This window comes from Asparagus officinalis, chromosome 4, assembly GCF_001876935.1.
Source record: "Asparagus officinalis chromosome 4, Aspof.V1, whole genome shotgun sequence".
NCBI classification, from domain to species: Eukaryota; Viridiplantae; Streptophyta; class Magnoliopsida; order Asparagales; family Asparagaceae; genus Asparagus; species Asparagus officinalis.
Genome location: NC_033797.1, coordinates 47,340,768 through 47,351,494, shown reverse-complemented (window position 1 = coordinate 47,351,494; position 10,727 = coordinate 47,340,768). Strand labels below are relative to the sequence as shown.

The 10,727-nt window shown below is 37.1% G+C and overlaps 2 protein-coding genes across 3 annotated transcripts in view; both read left to right on the top strand.

The window, feature by feature from the left end:
* LOC109835934 overlaps positions 421 to 10,727 on the top strand; it is a 13,697-nt gene continuing 3,390 nt past the window's right edge. For both annotated transcript variants that reach the window (XM_020403898.1, XM_020403897.1), the window contains exon 1: positions 421 to 555. In XM_020403898.1, the coding sequence (XP_020259487.1) occupies positions 511 to 555 (45 nt within the window). In that variant the 5' untranslated portion in view covers positions 421 to 510. The remainder of the gene's footprint in view (positions 556 to 10,727) is intronic.
* LOC109835933 overlaps positions 10,164 to 10,727 on the top strand; it is a 1,337-nt gene continuing 773 nt past the window's right edge. The window contains exons 1-2 of the mRNA XM_020403896.1: positions 10,164 to 10,309; positions 10,389 to 10,727. The exon at positions 10,389 to 10,727 is cut by the window's right edge and continues 773 nt beyond it. Of these exons, the coding sequence (XP_020259485.1) occupies positions 10,533 to 10,727 (195 nt within the window). The 5' untranslated portion in view covers positions 10,164 to 10,309; positions 10,389 to 10,532. The remainder of the gene's footprint in view (positions 10,310 to 10,388) is intronic.

The window sequence follows — 10,727 nt, the reverse complement described above, 5'->3', positions numbered from 1 at the left end:
TATCTTCTACTGCATCAATACTCCATAATTCCAGAGAAGTTTATTGTTATAATTATTTAACTCTAAAAGTTAGAAAACAAAAAAAAAAAAACATGAACAGATAATTTGAGTGCATTGAATCAGGTGTCTAGGATGGCCATAACATGTGGGTCACACTTAAACCTGAAAATTATTAGGCTCCCTCAGCTCATACAGGTTCTGAGACAGTTATTGGCATGATTAATGTGAATACTCAATATTTATATAAGTAATAAGCTAACCAATATTATTCTATAAATTAATGATGAGTAAACAGGAAGACCAGACCGTAGGAGATGAATTATGAGGGCGGCCCGCACGTGCTTACAGTTCATACATGCATAATTGTCCTCGTATGTATAAAACTCTTATAAGTCATCATTTCATTGTGAGAGTTGGAGACTTGAACGAAGGAGCAAGCAGAGGTTGACGACGCAAGGATCACGAGGAGCCTGAGATTGCAGCATCTGCGCTTCTTATAGTGAAATTTCAATGAAAGAATCTCTTCGATTTGCTGAGGACCTAACTCTTCCTAAGGTACTCTCAATCCTTAATTTTTTTTAATGTTTGTGACTGAATTAGGAATATCTATTCTATTATTTGTGCTAATTAATTCTCACTCTCCCAAACTTTCTTTAATTTGGAAAAAGAAAACCATACCCCTGGCTCATACAATGAGGTTAGAACAAGATATAGGGACTTGTTTCAGAGCTATCAATAACTTAATCTAATTGAAGCTTTCCTTCATATCAAAATTTTATTCCAATATATTCAAATTATATACAAAAAGTTTGTTCTCTTTTAGTTAATAACACAAGACGCGGTTAGAGTTCCTGGTGATTTTAGCTGGTATATGTATGACATTGTAACCAAATAAGATAACTTTCTTTAATTAGTATATATTGTTTTTGTTCTCTTTTTTTTAAACTAAATAACGGATGACATTATTAACCTTAGAAAGAAAGATAATAAAACTTACTGGAATTATCAATTTAATATGGTGTTCTTCAACTGATATTTTGTTAATATAAAATTTATAGGTTAAACTACATGAAGAAATTTTCAAAATCACCTCAACGGAATTTTTTTTTTTAAGAAATCGACCCCATTCGCTTTTAATTATAAAAATTGACCCACTTTGAGTTAATTACGGTACTAATTAGTCGGGGTTGCCAACCCTAACTAATTAATAGCCTAATTAGCAGCTGCAAACCTTCTCCACTCCTTGACCCCGCTTGTAATTAGGCTACTAATTAGTCGGGGTTGGCAACCCTGACTAATTAGTACCGCAATTAACTCAAAGTTGATCGATTTCTATAATTAAAAGTGAATGAGGTCTATTTCTTTAAAAAAAATTCTGCTGAGACAATTTTGAAAATTTCTTCTAAACTACATTCATTAGCTAAGCTTGCTCAAATTTCTTCTTCATGTCTTCTCCTTTCTCTTTTCCCCTCCGCCTTAAAGTCAAGCTAGAGACTTTAATTGCTTGAATTTTTAGTTTAGTTAGATAGGACTTAAGTCACTTTCTGCTCTTTTGTCTTATCTTTCCAGAAAGTTTGTCCTTGGTGATAAATATTCCTTTCTTTCTTCAGTGGTGACTTTTCCTTCGGTGCCCGTTTTCATGATTACTTTTTCAAAAGCAATATCTAGGTGCGTATTAATCATGTTTAATTAATTAAAGTTACTTTGCTGGGTGATAGTAAAAGGCCTGTATCAGTGCTACATATGAAGAGAATATATATATATATATAGAGAGAGGTGAATTTATGTCAACTTTGTTGGGGATTCAAAACAATCAAATCGAACCATTGCCCTTCCGGACCTTGTGTTTGAGAGTAGGAAAGTAGGAATAATCACAACAAATAAAAGATAAAAAACTTGCAGGAAAGTAAACAAGAAAGAGCACACCAGATTTAACGAGGTTCGGCAATCGTGCCTACATCCTCGGGAGCCACACCACACAATTCTTTGATTAATATTGAAGAAGATTACAATGCCCACAATAGGATCTAATATCTCTGAGACCTCTCTGAAGAATTCTCTCAAAACCCTCTTTTCTGATGTCTAATCTCTTCTAAGGCGTTCAATATATATAGAAAACCTAAAACCAAAATAGACTAGGAATTCTAAAACTATAAAACAAAACAGATTAGGAATCCTAATAACATGTTACCAAACCAGATTAAGAATCATGTTACCAAAATCCAACAATTTGTTTGATTCCAGCTTTGCCTTAGACTAGCAATCTCCTACTTGGAGATCAAAGCACAATCAACGAGCTCACCCGAACTCTCCCTTCTTCGCAAGCATCCTCCTACATGGAAAAATTCATTCTTCAATCATCATCAACCCGACGATCCCGGCGATCCTCCTGGTGTGGTTCCGCTTTCATCTCCTACACGTGAAGGCCAACTAAAGTTGCGCACAACTCAAATTTATCAACGGTCACTGCTTTCGTTAACATATCCGCAGGTTTTTGACTCCCCAAAATCTTCTCTAGATGTAACTTTCCGTCCTCAATCAGCGAGCGTATAAAATGGTATCGTACGGTGATGTGCTTTGTTATGACATGATATACTAGATTCTTGATAAGATGTATAACGCTCTGGCTGTAACAATAAAGAACTCATCTCCCTTGCTTCAAATCTAACTCTTCTAGGCACTCGTTCAACCAAATCATCTCCTTGCTTGCTTCAGTCACCACGACATACTCAGCTTCAGTTATAGACAAAGTTACAATCTTCTACAGACGTGAAACCCAACTCACTACTGTCGACGTTAAGGTATAAACATACCCCATAGTGCTCTGCCTCGTATCATGATCACCGGCGAAGTCCGCATCCACGTATCCCTACAGTATCAACTCCTTCCTTTTGAAACATAGTGGCTTGTCCGTAGTCCCTCTCAAGTAGCGCAATATCCAATTCACGGCCTCTCAATGTTGCTTCCCTAGATTGCTTGTAAACCTGCTCACAACTCCCACTACATGGGCAATACCCGACCTCGTACAAATCATCGCTTACATGAGACTCCTAATGACCGAAGAATATGGCACCGTGCTCATATGCTCTCTATCTGCATCTGTCTTAGGCGATTGTTCTTCAGATAACTTGAATTGGCTTCCAATGGGTATGCTAACAAGCATTCTGCATGTTGAACCTATGAAGTACATTCTCAATGTATTCAACTTGACTCAACCTCAACGTCCCTTTAGCTTTATCTCAACTGATTCGCATCCCTAGAATCTTCTTCGCTGTACCCAAATCCTTTATAGCAAACTCCTTTGCCAACTGCTTCTTTAAGTTGTTTATCTCCTCTAAACTCGGTCATGTAACTAACATATCATCAACATACAATAACAATAATAAAACTGGACTCAAACCTCTTGAAGTAGCAACAATGATCTGAATTGCATCTTCTATAGCCATTGTTCAGCATGAAGTTGTCGAACTTTTTGTACCACTGTCTCGGGGCTTGTTTCAATCCGTACAAGCTCTTCTTGAGCTTACACACCATCTCTTCCTTTCCTTCTTTGATGAAGCCAATATGTTACTTTATGTAGATTTCTTTATCCAAGTCACCATGAAGAAAGACAGTCTTCACATCTAACTGCTCAAGGTAGAGAGCTTTTGTAGCTACGAAGGTCAACACCACTCTGATGGTGGTGAGCTTCACAACGGGGGAAAATATCTTACTATAGTCCACTCCTTCCCGCTGTTGGAACTATTCACGACTAATTTAACTTTGTATCTCTTACTTTCATTACTCTTCTGCTTGACCTGATAGACCCATTTGTTATGCAATATTTTCTTCTGTGCAGGTAGCTGGACTAACTCTCATGTCTCATTAGTGTGTAGAGTATCCATCTCCTCTTACATCGCATGCTCCCACTGCTGAGATTCATTCACTTGCATAGCCTCCTCATAGCACTCCGGTTCTTCTCTATCTGTCAAAAGTAAATAATCAAGTGATAAGAGATATCTGGGATTCATTTTGGGTACCCTGGATGACCTCCTAAGCTCCACGCCCTGGGTAGTCTCTCTGCACCTGAAGCATCCTCCGTTTTTCGGTCAGAATTGACTTTATCGCCCCCATCTAGAAGTTCCTCCAAATCCATGTACTCGGATTCACCTGTATCCGAAGTGCTGCTCTCACTACTTTGGCTATCATTGGCACTGTTCCTATTCTTGTAAATTACCTCTTCATTGAATATCACATCCCTATTTCTGATGATCTTTATGTTCTTCTTATCCCAAAGACGATACCCGAACTCATCAATGTTGTATCCAATGAATGTGCACTTCTGTGACTTAGCCTCTAGCTTATCCCTGACATGGTCACTGCTATGAACATATGTCATACAATTTAATACTCGCAAATGTGAGAGATTGATCTTCTTACCATTCCAAACCTCCTATGGAATCCCGTAATCCAATGGAACTGATGACCCATGATTAATCAAGTAAGTTGCAATATGCATCACATCCGTCCAAAATGTCTTAGGCAGACCTGCATGTAATCGCAAGCTTCTGGCACGCTCCGTCAATGTCATGTTCATCCTCTCTGCAAAACCATTTTGCTGCGGCGTCCCTGTAGTAGTCCTCTCCAAACGAATCACATTTAGAGCATAGAACCTCTTGAGCTCCTCCAGCTCGTATTCTCCACCGTTGTCTGATCTTAGATACTTCATCTTCAGATCTGTCTCGTTCTCCACCATGGCCTTCTATTTTTTAAATATCACGAACACCTCTGACTTGTTCTTCATGAAGTATACACACACCTTCCTCGAGTGATCGTCGATGAATGTGACATAGTACCTCGAACCGCTAAGAGAAGACATGCTAGTTGGACCCCATACGTCAGTATAAACTAACTCTAGCTTCTGAGCTTTAGGTGACCTTCCACCATTCTGGAACTAACTCTCTTTTGCTTCCTAAAGATATAGTCCTCGCAAACACTGACTTTCACGGAATCGATGTCGGTTATCTTCCCTTGTGAATGTAGAATCTTCATCCCCTTCTCGCTCATGTGTCCCAATCTATTATGCCACAGATTTATACTCTCTTTGCCAGCTGTCATTGCGAGGGTGTCACTCGCATGTGAGGTGAGGTAGAGAGTTCATGTTTTGTTGCCTCGGGCAATAACCATAGTACCGCTTGACATCCTCCACGAATCCCTGGTGAATGTCGAAACATAGCTTTCTTCTCTAAGCTGGCCAACCGAAATAAGATTCCTCTTCAGCTTTGGTACGTGCCTCATGTTCTTCAGATTCCACTTGGAGCCCTTCAACTGTATTTGCACATATCCTCTTCCAACAACACTACAGTGTTCATTATCTCCTAAGTATACTTTCCCAAAGTCTCCTGCTACATAGTTATGAAGAAGCTACCTATTAGCAGTGGCGTCGAACGAGGCTCCTGAGTCGATAACCCAGGAATTAGAATCGATGTCCATAGGTAGGATCAATGCATCTTGCACGATATGAACCTCCTGCTCATTCACATCCTTCTTTTGTGCTTTACAAGCTGAAGACATATGGCCCTCCTGATCGTAGTTCTAACACTTCCTTTTGATAGGACTAACTTTCGAGTTTGACCTCTTCTTGTTTGACTTCGACTGATTCCTGTTCTGATTCCCCTTCTTTTGGTTTCTGCCTTTTTGCTCAAAATTTAGGGCTGAACCTGAACCTTCTGATTCGAACGATTTTCTTCTAACCTCCTCAGATAGAATCATGCTAACAGCCTCGCTCAGCTTTAACTTGTCCTTTCCCGCCAAATTGCTTATTGTCGTCACATAACCTGCCCAACTATCCGGTAAATGCGATAGAATCAATAGGGCCTGCACTTCGTTATCGAACGTGATGTCTATGGAGATGAGTTGATCAACAATCGTGTTGAACTCGCTGGGCCTGCACTTCGTTATCGAACGTGATGTCTATGGAGATGAGTTGATCAACAATCGTGTTGAACTCGCTGAGGTGCATTGTGAAGATCGAACGTGATGTCTATGGAGATGAGTTGATCAACAATCGTGTTGAACTCGCTGAGGTGCATTGTGAAGAAGCATCCTTCTGTCATCTTAAGATTAAAGAGTGTCTTGACGAGATGCACCTTGTTTGCGATAGATGGTTGCTCGTACATCTTGGGGAGTGCTTCCATAAGCCCCACCGTCGTCTTCTCCTTCAATATGTTGTGTGCAACTGTCTTAACGGGTGACAACCAGATTTGCCCTAGAGCCTTCCTATCCAGTATCTCTTAATCCTTGTCTGACTCTTCTTTCTTCTTTCCCTTAGCCTTGCCCATCAACGAGTGATACAAGTCCTTTTGGTACAAATAGTCCTCCTTCTGCGACTTCTAGTAGGCGAAGTTTGAACCGTCAAACTTCTCGATCTTAGATTTGCTTTCCTCTGCCATGGCTCTCTCACAATCCTTCTGAACGAAGCTCTGATATCAATTATTGGGGATTCGAAATAATCAAATCGAACCCTTTCCCTTTCGGACCTTGTGTTTAAGAGTAGAAAAGTAGGAAAATCACAGTAAATAAAAGATAAAAAAATTACATAAAAGTAAACAAGAAATAACACGCCATCTTCAAGGAATATGGGTATACTTGGGCCAAGGATCCTTCATATCTTTATATATTTTATTTATTTATTCTAATTTATTATATATATATAATATATATATATATACTAGTATATATATCAGTTTATTTATTTATTTATTTATTATATATATACTGATATATAAAGTCTCTTCATATCCTCCCTACATGGATCCATATGTATCTCATCAATGGATAGAAAGATTGGTGGATGCGTCAATTAAGTTGACATAAGAATTCTCCTCTCTCTCTCTCTCTCTCTCTCTTCTATATATATATATATATATATATAATATATATATATATATATATATATATATATAATATATATATATATATATTATAAAGTCTCTTCATATCTTACATGCGATCCCTAGTTATCATCAATGGGATAGAAAGGATTGGGTTGGATGAGTCTACTTAGTTGACATAAGAACCTTCTCTCTTCTCTCTCGCTCTCTCTCTCTCTATATATATATATATATATATATATATATATATATATATATATATATATATATATATATATATATATATATATATATATATATATATATATATATATATATATATATAGAGAGAGAGAGAGAGAGAGAGAGAGAGAGAGAGAATAATGGGTATCCTATGTCAAGGAGGGGATTTCCTCCTTAAAAATGATGTGGCACAATCCCCACCATGTGAATAAAGTAGAAGAGATAATATCACATGGTGGGGATTGTGCCACATCATTTTTAAGGAGGAAATCCCCTCCTATGATAAGGATACTGATTATTCTTATATATATGAAATCAGAACAGACTAAAAATAATAAATTAAATGCCCAAGAGTTATCTATGAAAGATAAATCTCCTTACACTGATACAACTGATACCTTGGAAGCAGAGCTGCCACGGAAATCTAATACTATGAACAAGGTTGCTGTTAATAGAAACAATTATGATTTTATTCATGATCCTCAACAATCTGTCTCTACTAATATCTTAGAAGATATACCAGGTTCCTCTGACATTACAGTTACAGATGTTCCTATTACTGAGAATAAATCAGAACAGACTAAAAATAATGCAGTTTTTTTGGATTCTTTGCAATCTGATGGGGATAATTCAAAAGAGAAAGGATTAGATTTTACTATTGCTGTTGATAATCCTGACTGGATAACAGAAAAAGACCAGCTGATTATGAAGAAGAAAAGCCAGGTCAAAGTGAATAAAGACCCCTCAGGTACAAAGAGGGTTACAAGATCCTCCTCTGCTAATATCTTATGACTATGTTATTTTGGAATGTTAGAGGCATGAATAAATTGGGAAGGAGAAGGGATATTAAAAATCATATTTTATCTTTAAAGCCCAGTATTGTTGGTTTATTAGAGACAAAAGTCAAATCATCTAAAGCTTACAGAATTACTAAATGTATTCCTGCTCATTGGTCTTTTTGCAACAATTATTTTGCTTCTGATAGAGGTAGAATCTGGGTGGTATGGGATTCTGATGTCTGGAATGGTGATGTATTATCTGCTACTTTACAAGTTATAACCATTAGACTTCAAAACAAAGGAGGTTTCAACTTATTGTTGAGTGTCATTTATGGGGAAAATTCAGAATCTGCAAGATTATCATTATGGGCTGATATTAGAGACATCTATGATAAATTTAAATCAATGCCATGGTTGCTTGTGGGGGACTTCAATGTTTGTAGATTTACTACAGAAAAAATTGGAGGTAGACATCTTACTGTTAAGAAACTCCAGGATTTTAATGATTGTATTCAATCATGTGGTCTATCTGATATCAAGAGCACTGGTTCTCTATGGACATGGCATAATAAACAACAAGGTCAAGGCAGAATATATGGTAAATTGGATAGAGGTCTGGGAAATACTAAATTGTTTGATCAATTTCCTCAAGCCTTTATAGAATATAAGAGTACTTCAACTAGTGACCATACTCCAGCGCTCCTTCATCTGACACCCAAATTACAGTCTGGACCAAAACCTTTCAGATTTTTTTAATTTCTGGATGCAATGTCAGGGTTATGAAGATATTCTCAGATGTGTTTGGAACAAACATTACACAGGTTCTCCTATGTTTATTTTGGTTTCTAAACTTAAGGATCTTAAACTGACATTGAAGCAATGGACAAATCAGTCTGATATATCTCCTAAAGCTAACATTATGAAGCTTAAAAACAAATTGGATATCATTCAACAGAAGCTAAATCAGGACTTTCATAATGAGGACCTACAGGACTCAGAATCTGCAATAATTACTGAACTAGATGGTTGGCTATGTAGAGAAGAAGAGGAAATGAGGCAGAAGAGTAGACAACTATGGCTTCAGCAAGGAGATAAAAACACTCTATTCTTCTATAATGCTATCAAGCATAGAAATTCTACAAATTGTATCAGACATATTACTGCTCAAAATGGATCACATATCACTTCAAATGACAATATTAAACACATTGCTGCCAGCTTTTATGAAGATCTTTTCAATCAGACATCTTACTGGAATGTCTTTCCTAAATTGACAGTAAAGAGGATTCTGACTGCTGAGTCTAAACAATGGTTAGTTCAGGAAGTTAACTACAAAGAGATTAGAAATGCCCTCTTCCAAATGAATGCAGATAAGGCTCCAGGACCAGATGGCTTCAACGCATATTTCTATCAACAAAATTGGAACATGATCAGTGGTGATGTTGTCTTGGCAGTGCAATCTTTCTTCAAATCTGGTACAATTCTTAAGCAGATCAATCATACATTTCTCACTCTTGTACCGAAATCAAAGGAAGCTACTTCCATTCAAGATTACAGACCTATTTCATGTTGCAATGTCATTTATAAGATTATTACTAAGATTCTGGCCAATAGATTAAAGATGGTGATTGGGGAATTAATTTCAAAGAATCAGCATGCTTTTCTTCAGGGGAGACATATTGGTGAGTGTTCTTTACTTGCTCATGAATTACTTAGAGATTTCAATAGGAATCATGGCAAGAGAGCCTGTTTTAAAATTGATCTTCACAAGGCTTTTGATAGCATCAACAGGGAATTTGTATACTATGTTATGCATTGTATGGGCTTTCCTGTTAAATGGATTTCTTGGATCAGAGCATGTCTTTCCACTCCTTCCTTTTCTATCCTCTTAAATGGTTCCTCCTCAGGTTTTTTTAAAAGTAATAGAGGTATTAGACAAGGGGATCCTCTATCTCCTTATATCTTTGTTATGGTCATGGAATTTTGGTCTATTGGTATGGAGCTAGCAGTTATCTCAGGGAAAATACAGAATTTTAAAACTCAACATGATCTTCAAGTCTCTCATATATTGTTTGCAGATGATATGTTGGTTTTTTGTAGAGCAAATAAAAAATCTTTTGAAGGTATCAATAATCTGTTGGATACTATGGCTTTGAATACTGGACTGTGTATAAACAGAAAGAAAAGCAAATTATATTTCAGCAAAGGATGCAACTGTAAAGGAGTGTTAAGCTCTATTGTGGGAATTTCAATAGGGACTCTTCCTATGAAATATTTAGGATTACCTTTATCTGCAAAATACCCAAAAACAAAGGATTTTCTTCCACTTATTGACAAGGTCAGACATAAGATTGAAGGTTGGATGTCTCATTCTTTATCCTTTGCAGGTCGTCTAGAACTCATCAAATCAGTATTATTCAGTACCTCTGCTTACTGGTATTTTGTATATAAATTCCCTCATTCCATTATACAAAACCTGGAATCTATCTTTGCAAATTTTCTTTGGTCTGGACAGTTTCATGCTATCAACTGGAAGGAAGTTTGTCGACCAAAACAGGAAGGGGGATTTGGTCTGAGAAGATTGAAGGATCTAAGTCAAGCAGCTGCCCTTAAATTGATATGGAGACTTCTTACAGCTAATTCTCTTTGGACAAACTGGATGAATGTCAGATATATCAGGGGAGACAATTTTTGGGAATCTAATACAAATCTGTTGGATTCTGGAACCTGGAAGCATATATCTAGTCTCAAAAATCAAGCTCTGAAATGCATTATGAAATCTATTGGGAATGGAGAGACCACTTCCCTTTGGTTTGACCCATGGTTACAGGAAGGAAGAATTATTGAACTACTA